This window comes from Bos javanicus, chromosome 8 (genome assembly GCF_032452875.1).
Source record: "Bos javanicus breed banteng chromosome 8, ARS-OSU_banteng_1.0, whole genome shotgun sequence".
Taxonomy (NCBI): Eukaryota; Metazoa; Chordata; class Mammalia; order Artiodactyla; family Bovidae; genus Bos; species Bos javanicus.
In genome coordinates, this window is record NC_083875.1 from 81,671,590 (window position 1) to 81,689,510 (window position 17,921).

A 17,921-nucleotide genomic window follows, 5' to 3' on the forward strand; every position below is an offset into this window, starting at 1 on the left:
ATTTCTTTTCAATGACATATTGCACATATTCATACATCAGAGAAAGTCAAGAACTCTATAATATCAAATTATAGAAACCACTATTAACAAGATGGCACATTTTGAAGACATTTTATGCATACACACATCCTACATATACATATGTGTGTGCAGAAATACATTCACATGTATTTAATGGTGTAATCCATTTCATTGACTGCCTATCTTGTGGACATGTCTCACTACCAATATATAAAGCAGGACTTAAATTTCTAATGGATGAATAGCTGTGTGGCACAACACTTCACTAGAATATTGTGAATGCCCCAACCAACCCTTCCTGTTGGATACTTCAGTTGTTCCTTCGTTGTTGTTATAAAACAATGCTGCAGTGACATATCCTTGTTCATTTATCTCTGTTTTTATTTGATCAATTGGTTTTTTAGGGTCAGTTTCTGGGGGAAATTTAGGATTAACTGAGTCAAAAATATATGAATATTTAATATTGGAAATCATACTGTCAGATTGCCCCACCCAGAAAGCTTGAGGGGTGAGGGGGGACATTTAAGTTTCCTTTAACATTTTATAAGAGTATTTATTTTCCCACTGAGCACTATTCATCTGTTGAATCTGTGCAAATCTCAAGTGATGTTGTATTTTAATTTGCATTTCTTTTTTATTAGCATCTTCCAATTTGCTGACTGGACATTCCTGTTTCTCTCATGACTTGCATGATCGTGCCTTTTGTCTGGTTTTCTGTTTGGGTGTTCATCCCTGTATTTGGGTCCTCGTGCAGTCAGACTCTTCACCTGTTGTTGGTCATGCATGGGATGACTCCTTTGTTTCTCAGTTTGAAACTTCTCCTTCAAAGGGATTTATGGCTTTTTTTTTTTTTTTTTTTTTTGCCTAAGAGTTTGGTTTTCCAGTGGTAAAATAAGTATCTTCCTTTATGGGTTCTAGAAGAGGTACCTTTTACCTTAGAATGGGAACCACTGTGAAATTATCACCAAGACTGGGAATTTGTAAATAAATAATTTTGACTTTATCAACCTCACAATCCATATCCTATTACCTCTGCCCTTAAGATACCTGATGGGTTTTTGTGTGATGACAAAGGAGAGATACCAGAAACTGCATTCTAAGATTTTTGCTTCAAGAACAAACAAGACAGAAAGAAGAAAACTCTCTAAAGCTTCAGTCTGAGGCAGCAGAGGTAGGTCCAGCACCCTGCTAACCGAGTGCTCTGGACTCCATGGAATCCTGAGCACTTTCTGCCTAGAGCTTGTGAAGGGCTTGCAGGGACAGCCAGGCTGGCGCCTCACACCACTGTCCTTCCTGTCACTTCCAGTGTGGGTCAGAATTCACACTCTTGACCTGGAAACACTGTGACTCCCTCCCACACTTGTCTTAATAGGGCTTTTTGTATGGCAGACATACTTATTGGATTGTTTGGGCTGTCTGAATAGCCACATGAAGTCCAGGACTCGGTGTTCACCCTTAGAGCCGAAGACTTTTCTAAAACTTGGAGTAAACACCAGGTCCTGATTTTAGACCATGTGAAAGGGACCTTCACTTAACCGAGTGACCAGAATCTACACACATGGTAGCTTGGCAAAAAATGAGATGCCCTGGCCTGAAACTCTGTATTTTGAAAAATTTGTCTCTGCCTTCTTCATAGACAATTTTTCCTGGATAAACTAACCTAGAGAGTAATACCTTTAGTAGGTAAATCTTAGCTATGAAAGAAAGATATTGATTGCTAATGAAGAAAGTCAGAGTCCGCCATGCTCACACTGGTCAAAGCCACAAACAGGGGCAACAACCCCTTTCAGCCAGCCTCCCACAGCCATTTCCCAAACAGGAACCTACTGAGACAGTATTCTCCCTGCTTCTGTTTCAGGCTTTCTTCACTCACCTCAGGAAACTTCTTTTTCTGCACATATTCTGTGGTGGCAGCATCAAAATACTTGGCATAGCCCTCGTTGAGGCTGTAAATCTTTCCTTTCTTTTTAATCTTGACATCTTTTTCCACCAAGACAAATTCACCAAGAGCCTAGAAAGGTGAAGGGAAATACCAGGAAGAAGAGAGATATCAGGAAACAGAAGTCAATAGCACACACTCCAATAACCAGAGAACAATAACTGAGGTGGACCTGCTGAAAGGACCCAAGGGGTAGCAAGGTCCTCCTATAGCTTGTCCAGTGATGTTGTTATGAGACTTACAAATAACAGGGACAATGCAGAGCCTGCACGGGTAGCACAAGCTGCAATATAACAAAAAATAAAATAATTCAAAGGAATAAGAAGGAAAGTTTCCCTTGTAACTCTCATTTGTAAAGAACCTAGCTGTATTTATCCCCTCAAGTTCTCATCCCCAGTTAATCCCTAATGTTTTCAGGAAGATTTGGGCCATCAACAATGAGAGGAAGAAGTTACACAGATGGGATTTGTCATGAAAGTGGGGATGTAATTAGACCACTAATTTGTGGTCCAGTTATTTTATCTTAATGATTCCATCTTGGAAGCCATTCAAATTTTCTTGCATCCCTAGGGACTTCCCTGGTGGTCCAATGGTTAAGACTCCATGTTTACAATTCAGGGGGCATAGGTTCGATCCCTGGTGGGGATCCTGAAAGTTGCGTGTCACAGCAAAAAAAAAAAAAAGAGCAAAGTTCCTTGTACCCCAAGTATTCTTATACAGGGTAAAGAGGAAATCCCTTCAATCAGAAACTGTATTCACTTGGCATGAAGAATCATTGATAAAATTTATTTTAATCCTCAGAATTACTTATAAAAGTGCCCAGTCTCCCGATAGCTACCTGGTCCCTTTCTGCAGGGCATCCCTCAGGTATCTCTTTAGCTGAGTGCTGGTGGTCTCATCTCTAGGGCTGCAATTAGCTAGCTGCAAATTCACTTTGAAAGGCTCAACGTCTCACTAAGTCACTAGGAAGGAAATCAAGACCCAGAAATCTAATTGGTTCTGATTAAACTTTGAAGACTGAGAAAGGAAAAATCCCCCAAGATGACAGCTCACAGCTAGAAGATTCCTAATGAACATTGACAACACTCCAACAAAGAGACAAGGCTACGCTGACTGTATCTGAAATAAGACAATGACAAGGATATTAAACTGCAAAAATAACCAAACTTGCTTCTTTTCTGTGAAATGTGAGTACTACTGCTTTTTTACCAATGAATCGTCACCCTCACTTTAACCTTCCCACCTCCCAGATAAAAATTGAGATACAAAATCATTCATTGTACCCATATCTAGACAATACCCAATCCAGAATTGACCCTCTCTTTCTCAAACCTTCCTTAGAATCATCAAGCAAAAGCCCATATTCTATATATAATAAGATCATGCCAACCTCCTCTCTCATCTGAATGAGACGGTTGAATGGCATCACCAACTTGATGGACATGAGTTTGAGCAAGCTCTAGGAGTTGGTGATGGACAGGGGGCTTGGCATGCTGCAGTCCATGGGATCACAGAGTTGGACACGACTGAGCAACTGAATTGAACCCCCTCTCAGCACGAGGCCTCATGATTCTTCTAGAATGCCTTCTCCCAAGCTTAGTAAACCCAGCTTCTTAGGGAAGTTCTTGACAGTCTCTGGATCATGAACTTTAATAACCTGCTCTAGACATTTGTTGCTTTGGAGTAGACCAGTGTGGAGTTCCACTTTTTAAAAGCACTTGAACTTCCTTTGAATAATTAACTCTTCCTATTGGATGCCAGTCTAGAAAGACTCTAAACTGGACCTCCCCTAGCCCAAGGTCAAGTACTTGACTTAGCTTGGCAAAATAATTATTCCTCCCTGGGTGGTGTCCAGACCAGGGGCAGTGCTGTGGGACTGGTCCTGTGAATCCTGTCTCCTAGACCTGCCCATCTCTAACCTGGGGCCTCAGTTTTTCCATCAAGACAATAACACCCTTTACTTAGTTAAGCCAAGATCCTTGACTCTTTTAGTTCAGTCACTCAGCCATGTCTGATGCTTTGCGACCCCATGGACTGCAGCATGCCATGTTTCCCTGTCCATCTCCTGGAGCCTGCTTAAACTCATGTCCATTGAGTCAGTGATGCCATCCAACCATCTCATCCTTTATCTTCCCCTTCTCTTCCTGCCATCAGTCTTTCTCAGCATCAGGGTCTTTTCTAATGAGTTGGCTCTTCGCATCAGGTAGCCAAAGTATTGGAGCTTCAGCTTCAGCATCAGTCCTTCAAATGAATATCCAGGGTTGATTTCCTTTAGGATTGACTGGTTTGATCTCCTTGCTGTCCAAGGGACTCTCAAGGGTATTCTCCAGCACCACAAATTTCAAGACAGATACACAACTGTTGTCTAAATAATGTCTTCACTTGTTTATCCACCCCAGGGCTGGGAATGTGGACACTTAGGACCCTGGCGAGTTGTTCTGTATTGTGGGGTGAAGATGGTTGTGGAGCCTTACTCCAACCTGGAAAATACATACCTTTGTTCTGACTGTGATCACTAGCACCGACTGTGTATACAAATGGCCTTCCACAACTTGGATAAGAGGGCACCTGATGATCAGGCACCATATCCCTGCCATTTCGAAATTATATCTGTCATATGTAAACAAATACCTCTCATTGTGGCTTAGACCACAGTTAAGTGTTTGATTAAGTGAGGTAGTCCCTCTGTACCTGAACAAAATCTGTGTTCTGACAAAATCAAATTACCAGCCCTGCAAACTTGCAGATTAGGGAGGTTCTGGTTGCCCCACCAAGGAACTTTGTCCTGTGAGGCCCTGCCTGAGTAACATGCAGGCCACCCTCCATGGTTTTCTACCTGTAACAAGTGCCATATGCTGCTTCAACCTCTCAGACAGGTCCTAAGCTTCATACATAGGGTCCTTGTTCAAGTGTCCTTTGTGGGTTTTCAGGCTAATAAAGAGAGCTCAGCAGAGAGCGTGTGACAATTGATACAGGAGGGAAGTGGACAGGGCACAGTCTTTAAAAGAATGACATAATACAAGGACACAAAATAAACTGACTAGAACCAAATAGATCCAAGATGGCAGACAGAGTTGACATTCACTAGACCTTGAGCCTCGGTGCACATTAGCAAACTAAATGATACACCCACAGGCACCATGACCAGAGCTGTGTGCTTTCGCATGCATCAGCATGTAAACTCCTGACAGATAATTTCTGTTTGACCAGTGCACTATCTCCCTCCACTGCCTAGAATGGTATCTGAGGACTCACTGGATGCTCAATCAGTTCAGTTGCTCACTCGTGTCTGATTCTTTGCGACTCCATGGACTGCAGCATACCAGGCCTCCCTGTCCATAAACAACTCCCAGAGTCCACTCAAACTCATGTCCATTGAGTCGGTGATGCCATCCAACCATCTCACCCTCTGCAGTCCCCCTCTCCTCTTGCCTTCAATCTTTCCCAGCATTAGGGTCTTATCAAATGACTTAGCTCTTCACATCAGGTGGCCAAAATATTGGAGTTTCAGCTTCAACATCAGTCCTTCCAACAAACACTCAGGACTGATCACCTTTAGAATGGACTGGTTGGATCTCCTTGCAGTCCAAGGGACTCTCAAGAGTCTTCTGCAACTCCACAGTTCAAAAGCATCAATTCTTAGGTCCTCAGCTTTCTTTGGAGAAGGCAATGGCAGCCTACTCCAGTACTCTTGCCTGGAAAATCCCATGGACGGAGGAGCCTGATGGGCTGCAGTCCATGGGGTCGCTAGGAGTTGGACACGACTGAGCAAATTCACTTTCACTTTTCACTTTCGTGCACTGGAGAAAGAAATGGCAGCCCACTCCAGTATTCTTGCCTGGAGAATCCCAGGGATGGGGGAGCCTGGTGGGCTGCCGTCTATGGGGTCGCACAGAGTTGGACATGACTGAAGCGACTTAGCAGCAGCAGCAGCAGCAGCAGCTTTCTTTATAGTCCAACTCTCACATCCATACGTGACTACTGGAAAAACCATAGCCTTGACTAGATGGACATTTGTTGGCAAAGTACTGTCTCTGCTTTTTAATACACTGTCTAGGTTGATCATAACTTTTTTTCCAAGGAGTAAGCATCTTTTAATTTCATGGCTGCAGTCAGCATCTGCAATGATTTTGGAGCCCCCCAAAATAAAGTCAGCCACTGTTTCAACTGTTTACCCATCTGTTTGCCATGAAGTGATGGGATCAGATGCCAAAATCTTAGTTTTCTGAATGTTGAGTTTTAAGCCAACTTTTTCACTCTTCTCTTTCACTTTCATCAAGAGGCTCCTTAGTTCTTCTTTGCTTTCTGCCATAAGGGTGGTATTCTCTTCATATCTGAGGTTATCGATATTTCTCCTGGCAATCTTGATTCCAGCTTGTGCTTCATCCAACTGAGCATTTCTCATGCTGTACTCTGCATAAAAGTTAAATAAGCAGGGTGAACTAAAGAGCCTCTTAATGAAAGTGAAAGAGGAGAGTGAAAAAGTTGGCTTAAAACTCAACATTCAGAAAACTAAGATCATGGAATCTGGTCCCATCACTTCATGGCAAATAGATGGGGAAACAATGGAAACAGTGAGAGATTTTATTTTGGGGGGCTCCAAAATCACTGCAGATGCTGACTACAGCCATGAAATTAAAAGGTGCTTGCTCACTGGAAGAAAAGCTATGACCAACCTAGACAGCATATTAAAAGCAGAGACATTACTTTGCCAACAAAGGTCCATCTAGTCAAAGTTATGGTTTTTCTAGTAGTCATGTATGGATGTGAGAGTTGGAATATAAAAAAAACTGAGCACTGAAGAATTGATGCTTTTGAACTGTGGTGTTGGAGAAGACTCTTGAGAGTCCCTTGGACTGCAAAGAGATCCAGCCAGTCCATCCTAAAGGAGATCAGTCATGAATATTCATTCAAGGACTGATGCTGAAGCTGTACTCCAATACTTTGGCCACCTGATGTGAAGAACTGACTCATTGGAAAAGACCCTGATGCTGGGAAAGATTGAAGTCAAAAGGAGAAGGGGACGACAGAGGATGAGATGGTTGGATGGCATCACCAACTTGATGGACATGAGTTTGAGTAAGTTCCAGGAGTTGTTGATGGACAGGGAGGCCTGGCGTGCTGAAGTCCATGGGGGTCGCAAAGAGTCAGACACGACTGAGTGACTGAACTGAACTGAACTGAATCTCTCATTCTAGAGCCCCCCCCCCAAATCATTAATTCTCAGAATAGATACCTTGCTTCTATGAAATGACGGATTAGCTTGATCATAGCATTATAAAAGAGTTTCGTAGTTAGCAAGTAAAAGTATGTGTAGTAAATTTATTGTTTATTGTTTTTAGTATTTTCCAGAGAGGCAATGGCACTCCACTCCAGTACTCTTGCCTGGAAAATCCCGTGGACCGAGGAGCCTAGTAGGCTGCAGTCCATGGGGTTGCGAAGAGTCGGACACGACTAAGCGACTTCACTTTCACTTTTCACTTTCATGCACTGGAGAAGAAAATGGCAACCCACTCCAGTGTTCTTGCCTGGAGAATCCCAGGGACGGCGGAGCCTGGTGGGCTGCTGTCTATGGGGTCTCACAGAGTCGGACACGACTGAAGCCACTTAGCAGCAGCAGCATTGACATAAAAAATTTTAAGAACAGTTGATCTCCTGAACATTTTTAATGTACATTTGCCATGAAGGCTCAATCTTTGTTTTTGAACTCTGTGTCTTTATCCAATTACTTCTCCCAATCAGCACTGTGTTATATTTTTCATCTACCCAGAGGTTGTGCTTCTTCCTCTTCTGCTACTGCTATTTTATCGTCGTGGAAAGTGTGGAGAATAACACAGGATCTGATAAAACAGCTTTCTACCAGTGACTCCTCCTTTTGGGAAGAACATGTATATTAGGGGACATTGTCCAAACTGGTGTCCAATAGGGTACCAGTAGTCCAATAGTCACGTGTAGTAATTTAAATTAATTAAAATGAAATAAAATGTAAAAACCCAGTTTCTCAGTCACACTAACTCACTGCAAATGTTCAATGGTCACAAAAGGCTAGTGGCCATACCAGACAGCATAGATTATAGAACATAACCATTATCACAGAAAATTCTACTGGATGGTGCTACTGTAAAGAATCCATGTTTGGTACTTCCTTGGTGGTTCAGAGGTTAAGATTCTACCCTTCTGATGCAGGGTCACCAATTGGATCCCTGGTCAGGGAACTAAGACCCTGCATGTTGCACAAAGTGGCCAAAAATCAAACAAACAAACAAAAAGAATCTATGTTTCTGTCTGGAAATTGGCAGCATTGGGATTCTTAAGTCATTGTATTTCCACAAACCACAGAAGCTGAATATATTTTTTTGATAATAAATTCCTTACAAACAGGGCATGAGTGATACATTTAACCTTGTAGAGCCCCTCAAATACCCTCCCATGAACACAGATCTTAATGTTTTTAGATTATGCTGTTGGTCCCCCAAACTAGACTCCCTGCCCCCCAAAACAAGTATTAGGAATAACCAGTAAATTATCCCAGGGGACAGAGTTAAAGCACAAAGGCTCATACTTCATCACGAGGTACCTACTGGGTCAAGCATGAAGAGGTCCACTCCTTGCCCTGTGGAAAGAGCCACCAGGGTTGCACTTCCATAGAGCGCATAGCCAGCAGCCACAATGTTGCGACCTGGCTGCAGGGCATCCTTTTCAGAAGGCTCATCCTCTGAGGTCTGCAAAAGAGAAAGAGAAACATTACTGTCTCTGGAGAGAGCGCTTTGCCAGAGGCAGCATCACCGACTTGATGGACATGAGTTTGAGCAAGCTCTGGGAGTTGGTGATGGACAGGGGCACTTGATGTGCTGCAGTCCATGGGGCTGTGAAGTCAGACACAACTGAGCAACTGAACTGAACTGCACTTCAGATCTACTTGAACCATGGAAGGAAGATTTTCAAGCTGCAGTAAAGGTAGCTGGAGGAAACGAGTTGCCATGTTAATGACTGCGTCTAGCTGAGCCATTGCAAAGGCCATTCTTGGACTTCTCCATTTCTTGAACATAGTTGTCTCCATCCTGCCAAGAAGAGCATGCCAAGGTGCTAAAATCACAGCCTTTCTTAAAAATCATAAGCCATGCTCCTTAATGATTATAATGACCAAGGTCATTGAGCTCTGATTTTGTGCAATATCTCATTATACATACACAACAGCACTCCGAGATAGGTATCTTTAGGTCTCCATCATACAGATGAAAAACTTAGAGCCTGAGTGATTGGATAATTCACCCAACATCAGACGGAGCTGGAATCAACCCAGGTAGCTGCCCCTTCAAGGCTCTGCCCCTGCCTGTTCCCACCCTAGGGCCCAACTCTACAAATCTGGACATTTTCTTGAGGAAGCCTCTCTTGTTAGCTAACAGTGTGCATAGAAGTGTGAATTCAGTGAGACAGGATGAGGCAGGCATCCAAGGGAGAAGCAGCAAAGGTTCTTGACGGAAGGGGGGAGCCGCAGATGAGACTGGATTTCACAACCTGCTTTTCCAAGGATCTCCTGAAGGGCTTGTCCTTCCCTACCTTCTTATGCTCAAAAAAGCACGGAAGCAAATCTTATGAATTTGGAAACAAAGAGAGTGAACTTCCTGCCCCCACTGTGAGGAGCTGATTGGATGGGGGAAGGAGAGGCAGGAACGTGGCCACTGGGGTTGCTCAGTTCTTTTTCCACCATCGTCTAAGATTCTGACTACACTGCACACACTTTGGAAGCAGTAGGGGAGAGGGGAATGTTTGCAGGAACACTCGGGCTCTGGTTCTATGCCTTAACATCATTATGGATGGCAAACGTGAGAGGAGCTTTGAAGGAAAAGTGAATGGGCAGATCTGAATGAACTATTTTCAGAGCAACAGATCCAACTAGCTTCAGCTTCACACACAGAGCAAATAAGTATGACACGTGACAAGTTGAAGCTCCAAACTTGCTTCCCAAAGATCACCATACCCAAAGACTGTGGTGCTTCCTATGCAAGGATCAAATCAAAAATTGTTGGCCTTACTGCTTCTGTCATTCGATTTTCTCCCATCTGTTTACTAGAGTAGCTACCACAGATATTCAGCTAGAGGCTGTGCTTTCTCTAGACACCAGTGAGTTTTGGCTAAAATGTCAGGGGAAACACTGACTGAAAGCACCCACATTGGTCAGGCACAATAGTAACCACTTGCATGAGTTATTTAAGCCAGGAAGTCCTGGTAAGGAACACAGAACTAACAAGCCACCACCAACTGGAAGAGTTGGGAAAAGGTCAAAAGGAGATACCACATGTCCTAACAACCTCTCAGAATTTTCCTTGCTGGAATCCATCTTGGCTGAGCAATGTGTGCACCAGTAGGCCAAAGTCAGAATGATTGGCCAGAGATGACCAGGAAATTAATCCCATCCCCATAAAACCCAAGACTGAGACTGGGAGCCACGTGGCAGAGCAGTCCTGGGTTCCCTCACCCTCTTGCTCATAACCAGGGCATCCCAATAAACTCTCTTGCTCTGTCAGCACATGTGTCTCCTCGGACAATTCACTTCTGAGTGTTAGACAAGAACCCACTCTTGGGCCTTGGAAGGATCTCCCTTCCTGCAACAAAAAGGTCCAGAAATACTACATAGAGATTTCCTCCTGAGCAGAATATTCCAGAGAACTGGAAACTGATGGAAGTGAAAAATAGCACATTTAAAGTTAGGAAGACAGATTATGTTCATAGGAAAGAGAATGATAGTGAGCTTGAATATTACACACACATTGGAAGCATGTCCATTATGATAATTAACTCCTGAAAAAAAAATTTGGTGGTGGGGGGGCAGCCATGCCATGTGGCTTATAGGATCTTAGTTCCCCAACCAGGGATTTTAACCTGGGCCCCCAGGAATGCAATCATGGAGCCCTAACTACTGGACCATCAAGAAGTTCCTTAAAAAAAAAATTTCAAGGTAAAAAAATAAGTTGTAATTATATGAGATTTTATATCTTTTAAAGTACTATCAGGGAGAAAGAAATTTTCCTCTACGCTTTTAAGTTCTTCAGGCTCTTCTAAGAATTATATTGATTTGAGACAAATTAACAGGATTAACAAAAAAAGGTTTAGTAATATGTATACATGGGAGAGACCCAGGAAAACTGTAACTTGCCAAAATGTCTAAAGCCCTCCTCATCAGTTAAAGACAAAAGAGGATGTTGGAGGTAGTGGCTTGGGACTTCAAAGGTGAGGAAGGCAATTCACACGGAGATGGAAAAGCAAATGTTTGGTAAACAAATGTTCCCTGGACCCTGCAGAGACAATCGGATACAGAGTGCAATTCTAACAAACAGATTCTGCTAAGTTCCTCCCAGTCTACAAGCCTAGTTTCATACTATAATACGGATGGTAATAGCTCTCTTCCGGAAACAATATCTTACTATCCACATTGTTTTAGGCAACTGGGGTGTAGATTAAAGGTTCTTCCTGAGTCTTTCGGGCCTTAAAAATAATCAGCCTAAATGAATTTTCGTGCCATAGAGACACTTTTGGGGGTGGAAAATTTTGCTTCCCTAAGGCACAGCACTTTCACATTATGTTTTATGAAACAACGAAGAGGCTCTATAAAATTTTTTTGAAAGAGAATTTTTGTTTTTCAAAGAGAACTTTTCTCTTCTTCTGAAAGAGAAGAGAAGGAGGTCAGAAAGGTACACAGCATCTTGAAACCAGACAGTAATAAAGCTGGGGCTTGACCCAAGCCTCTTGGTGGGAAGCCAGCATTCTTCTCAACAGCATTTGGAATATGGGGCCGAGTTTGCTGTCCGCTAGTAAAATCACAATGACTTTTCTTTTTTTGGCCATGCTGTGCAGCTTCTGAGATCTTAGCTCCCCTCCCAGAGATTGAACTCCCATGCTTGGCAGTGAAAGCACAGAGTCCTAACCACTGGATGATCAGGGATTCCCTTAAGGCCTTTGTTTTTACACCAAATTTTATCCTTCTTTAAAGATGCCACATTTACACCAAATTTTATCCTTCTTTAAAGATACCACATTCCTTTTAATATTTTTGTTATTTTCATATTTCCTCAGGACTACAAAAACCATTAATTAAACAATTAAAACAGTGTATTCCCTTTAATATTTTTTCCTTACTTTCACAATCTTGCATTCTTTCTAACCTTTTTTTTTCTTAGAGCTAGATACATTTTTATGCAACTTGCACATGTACTCGATAAATTTACTTTATTTCCAGATTCCCAGGCCACATACAAATTCTGAGAACCAGGCTCTAGAGAAATGATTCTCAATGTGGTTAAGAAGCAGCATTATCACCTGGGATCTTGGAAATGCAAATTCTTGAACCTCACCCCAGGCCTACAGAATCAGAAACCCTGGGCCCTCAGAATCAACCTTCCACACTAAAGTGTGGGAGCTACTGCTCTACAGCATGATCTCCTAAGGACTTTCAGCAAAGTAGAAGTCAAAGGCAGAATTGGATTTTTTAATTAAAATCTTTAGTTTTTCCCATTGAAGTTTCTGAAATATCTTCATTTTAGTCATCAGAAGGATTACATTTTCTGTGTATGAAACCAGAGTTCTGTTCTCCGATTTCTCCCAAACTAGAGCCTATTCTTTCTCAGAGCTGGGATCCTGCAGCCTCCACTTGGCATCACACCTTGTCCTTGGTCCTCTAGACTCTGCACTAGGGCTTGAAAAGAACCACTCCTCCCCCTTTGGCTCCTCTGGCTTTGACTTACAAATAGACCTCACCAGCCTTCAGTTCAGTTCAGCCTCTCAGTCGTGTCCAACTCTTCGTGACCCCATGGACTTCAGCACGCCAGGCCTCCCTGTCCATCAACAACTCCCAGAGCTTGCCTAAACTCATGTCAATGGGCCGGTGATGCCATCCAACCATCTCATCCTCTGTTGTCCCCTTCTCCTCCTGCCTTCAATCTTTCCCAGCATCAGGGTCTTTAAAATGAGTTAGTTCTTCACATCAGGTGGCCAAAGTATTAGAGTACAGCTTCAGCATCAGTCCTTCCAATGAATATTTAGGACTGATCTCCTTTAGAATGGACTGGTTGGATCTCCTTGCAGTCCAAGGGACTCTCAAGAGTCTTCTCCAACACCACAGTTCAAAAGCATCAATTCTTTGGTGCTCAGCTTTTTTATAGTTCAACTCTCACATCCATACATGACTGCTGGAAAAACCATAGCTTTGACTAGATGGACCTTTGTTGGCAAAGTAACATCTCTGCTTTTTAATACTCTGTCTAGGTTGCTCATAGTTTTTCTTGTAATGAACAAGCGTCTTTTAATTTCATGGCTGTAGTTACCATCTGCAGTGATTTTGGAGCCCCCCAAAATAAAATCTCTCACTGTTTCCATTGTTTCCCCATCTATTTGCCATAAAGTGATGGGACCGGATGCCATGATCTTAGTTTTCTGAATGTTGAGTTTTAAGCCAACTTTTTCACTCTGCTCTTTCATTTTCATCAAGAGGCTCTTTAGTTCACTGGTCTTAGAAAAATTTAAACAGTACTTTCTAGACCCAGGGCTTCCCTCAAGCTATTGCCCCATGTCTGTCTTCATCTTGGTTTTGGGATGGAGAACATCTGTCTACACTGGTTATCTCCCTTCTCCTGTCCTCACTGCAGGCTGCCACTAAATTGGGCATACACTTTCCAGTCTTCCTCTTACTCTGCCTTTTGGAAGCACTGGATCCAGTGGCTGCTACCTCATTCATGAAATGTGTCTCTCCTGAGCTTCTGTCCACTTCCCTCTTTTCTGAATTTCTTTCTAAGACTCTCCATATGCCTTCTCATTTGCTTTTGCCAACTCCTCTTCTTCTGACCTTTTAAATGTCAGTGCTCCTCCTGGTTCTTCCCAGCATTCAGAATATCCAGCCAGAACATCTAAAGAACTTTCTTCATTGCCACCTTGTGGAATGTGATGACTCCAACTGGCCCACTCTATGTTCCAGAAATCTGTTTGGGGCTACAGCATTCTGGTGAATATCCACATAGAAGTTATTGGGTGACCATCTTTCCTCTGCTACTGGCTAGAGAACAAGAGAAAACTGGGAAGGTGAGATGAGAGACTTCAAGGGAAAAAGCTCTCCTGGCCTGACCTTCTCTGGTCCAGTCCCTCTCTGAAGCTTTGGGGTTTCCTGACTCATCCCTGACATTTATAACAGAGTCCTAACTAATAGAGATCTCTTCTCTTTATATTCTACACACTTCTTGGCCATCTCACCTGCAGCCAAAATCCTAAGCCCCACACAGATGCTGCCTCCCAGACCTACAGCTCCATCTACCCTGAGAGCCCAGCCTTGGAGCCACCTGCCCGTCAGACATTCCTGCTCAGGTATTCCACAGTTGCCTCAATATTAACATGTCTGAGATGGACTTATCTGCCCCTTCTCACCCACCCCTCCCCAAATTCCTGATCTTCTCCCATTGCTGCCCGTCTTGACAAATGGTTCCTGGAGCAACTTGAGTGTCACCCTCCCCACCATCTCCTGACCATCCTCCTTGCCCTCATCCATAGCCTTCCAATCATCCAGCCCAGTCAGTCCTGCTAGCTCTCTCCACAGGACCATGCCTTCCTCTCTATCCACCCCCACCACTACTTGGCCTGAAAAAAACATCACCTTCTGCCTGGTCCCCTGAATTCATCCTCACCCTGCCTTAACCTATGGCCTTTCTCTTCTCAAAACACTTCACTGATTTCCCACTGCCTTGGGGTCCAATATTCCTACTCCTTTTACCAGGTCTTCCAAGACCTGGTCCCTGCTGGCTGGCCAGCCTTGTCCAACACCATCCTTTGCCCCTCTAAACCCAGGCCCTGTGTTACAGCAACACCAAGCTTATTTTCTCTTCTTGAACATTCCATCCTGCATGTGAACTCCAGGACTCTGCCTGTGCATTTGGTTCTAGTCAGAATGGCTCTCTCCTTTCTCCCATACCCTTTGCCTGAGGAACTCATAGTCAGCCTTCAAGTCTCAGGTGAAATATCAGCTTCCCCATGGAAGCCTTCCCAGACTTCAAGGTTTGGTCTTCTGGGTGAAAATTGAAAGTGAAAATGAAATCGCTCAGTTGTGTCCGACTCTTTGTGACCCCATGGACTGTAGCCTCCGTCCATGGGATTTTCTGGGCAAAGGTACTGGAGTGGGTTGCCATTTCCTTCTCCAGAGGATCTTCCTGACTCAGGGATCGAACCCAGGTCCTGGTCTTCTGGGTACTCAATGCTTTTCCTCTGACACTCCCAACATAACTTATTAGCGTGATTGATGTCTGGCTTCCTAAATAGACTGTAAGCTCCCATACTGGCAGTTCTGTCTTGTTTACATCTGCTTTCCTACCTCCTAGTGCAATCTGGCCCGTGGTTGTTGCATTCAGTTCATACACACATATACATACGCAAATTTATTCACACTCATATATACTTTTTCACCAGTATGCTGAATAGGCTATTGTATGGACACCCCAAATTTAATCAATCTCTGTCACTTCAAGTTTAGGTTTTTCCTAAATTTAAAAAACATTTTTGGACTCCGTGGTGATCCGTGGTTAAGAGTCTGCCTGCCAATCCTGGGAACACAGGTTGCACAGGAAGATTCCACATGCCACCAGGCAACTAAACCCATGCATCACAACTACTGAGCCCACATTTTAGAGCCTGCAAGCCACAACTACTGAAGCCTGCGTACCCTAGACCCCGTGCGCTGCAACACGAGAAGCCACAACAAAAAGAAGCCTGCACGCTGCAACGAGAGAGTAGCTCCTTCTTGCAGCAACTAGACAAAGTCTTCACACAACGATGAAGATCCAGCACAGCCAAAAATAAAATAAATTTTTAAAAAATTTCTCCTAAGTTTTTACTTAAAAATAATTATAGATCCACAGGAAGTTGCACAGAGATCTTGTGTACCTTTCACCCAATTTCCCCAAATAGTTACATTTTATATATTTTATGATAGTACAATATGAAAACCAGGAACTGACATTGGTATTAAGTGTATGTATAGCTCTATGGCATTTTAACATGAGTGGATTATGTACATACCACCACATAAAGATATAGCACTTAATTTGCATTTGCTAATTTGCATTTTCCTAATGACTTGTGATGTTGGACATTTTTCATGTGCTTATTTGCCAAAAAACTTATCTTACCTGTTCTGTGACATGTCTCTTCATATTCCATGTTCTAAGTGAACTGTTTGGCATTTTTACAGTTGACTTTTGAACTTCTTTTATATTCTAGGTATGAGTCCTCTGCAGGCATGTAGTTTACAAATATTCTCTATAGTTTTTATATTCATCCCCTTAACAGAGCTTTTTGCAGAGCAAAAGTTTTAAATTTTAATGAAATCCAACTATCATTTTTAAAAATTTTATGGATCATAATTTTGGAATTAGGTCTAAGAACTTAAGCCTTAATTCCTAGAGATTTTTATCTTATGTTTTACTATAATTTTTTAAAGTTTTACATTTAGGGAGTTCCCTGGTGGTTCAGTGGTTAGGATTCCAGGCTTTCACTGTAATGGCCCAGGTTCAATCTCTGGTCAGGGAAATGAGATTCCACAAATTGTGTGGTGGGGCCAAAAAAAAAACAATAAAAGATAAAGTTTTAGGACTTCCCTGGTGGTGTAAATGCAAATCTGCCTGTCAATGCAGAGGACACCAGTTCGATCCCTGTTCCAAAAAGATCCCACATGCCTCGGAAGAACTAAGCCCATGTGCCACAAGCACTGGACCCGTGTTCTATAGCTCAGTGCTGCAACTACTGAGCCCACTCGTCTACACACCCACTCTCTGCACAAGAGAAGCCACACTTTGTAAATAAATTTATTTGTGCTCTTTTTTTATGTGTGTTGTTAGTCGCTCAGTCATGTCTGAATCTTTGTGACCCCATGGGTGGTAGCCTGCCAGACCCCTCTGTCCATGGGATTTCCCAGGCAAGAATACTGGAGTGGGTAGCCATTTCCTTCTCCAAGGCAAATTCCTGACCCAGGGATTGAAACCAGGTCTCCTGAATTGCAGTCAGATTCTTTACCATCTGAGTCACCAGGGAAGCCCACTCTTTTTTTTTTTTTTTTTTTGTAGATTCCACATATAAGCAGAAATAGAGTTACAGACATGAAAAATAAACTTATGGTTTGTTGGTGGTGGTGGTCAGTCACTAAGTAGTATCCCACTCTTTGAGACTCCATGGCCTGCAGCATGCCAGGCCCCTCCATCCTCCTCTATCTCCCCAAGTTTGCTTATATTCATGTCCATTGAGTCTGTGATGCTTTCTAACCATCTCATCCTTTGCCACCCTCTTCTCCTTTTGCCTTCAATCTTTCTCAATCATCAGGGTCTTTTCCAATGAATCTGCTCTTACCATCAGGTGGCCAAAGTATTGGAGCTTCAGCTTCAGCATTAGTCCTCCCAATGAATATTCAGGGTTGATTTCCTTTAGAATTGATTGATTTTATCTCCTTGTAGTCCAAGGGACTCTCAAGAGTCTGTTTCAGCACCTCAATGCAAAGCATCAATTATTCAGCGCTCAACATCCTTTAGGGTCCAACTCTCACATCCATACGTGACTACTGGAAATATCATCAGATCAGATCAGATCAGTCGCTCAGTGGTGTCCGACTCTTTGTGACCCCATGAATCGCAGCACGCCAGGCCTCCCTGTCCATCACCAACTCCCAGAGTTCACTCAGACTCACATCCATCGAGTCAGTGATGCCATCCAGCAATCTCATCCTCTGTCGTCCCCTTCTCCTCCTGCCCCCAATCCCTCCCAGCATCAGAGTCTTTTCCAATGAGTCAACTCTTCCCATGAGGTGGCCAAAGTACTGGAGTTTCGGCTTCAGCATCATTCCCTCCAAAGAAATCCCAGGGCTGATCTCCTTCAGAATGGACTGGTTGGATCTCCTTGCAGTCCAAGGGACTCTCAAGAGTCTTCTCCAATACCACAG

At 43.1% G+C, this 17,921-nt stretch overlaps 1 protein-coding gene across 1 annotated transcript in view; it reads right to left on the bottom strand.

Annotated features, from left to right (window-relative positions):
* Positions 1-17,921, bottom strand: part of FBP2 (fructose-bisphosphatase 2) — a 44,303-nt gene that overhangs the window by 8,243 nt on the left and 18,139 nt on the right. Inside the window, exons 4-5 of the mRNA XM_061426099.1 lie at positions 8,542-8,682; positions 1,895-2,032 (exon numbers count right to left, since the gene is read on the bottom strand). Of these exons, the coding sequence (XP_061282083.1) occupies positions 1,895-2,032; positions 8,542-8,682 (279 nt within the window). The remainder of the gene's footprint in view (positions 1-1,894; positions 2,033-8,541; positions 8,683-17,921) is intronic.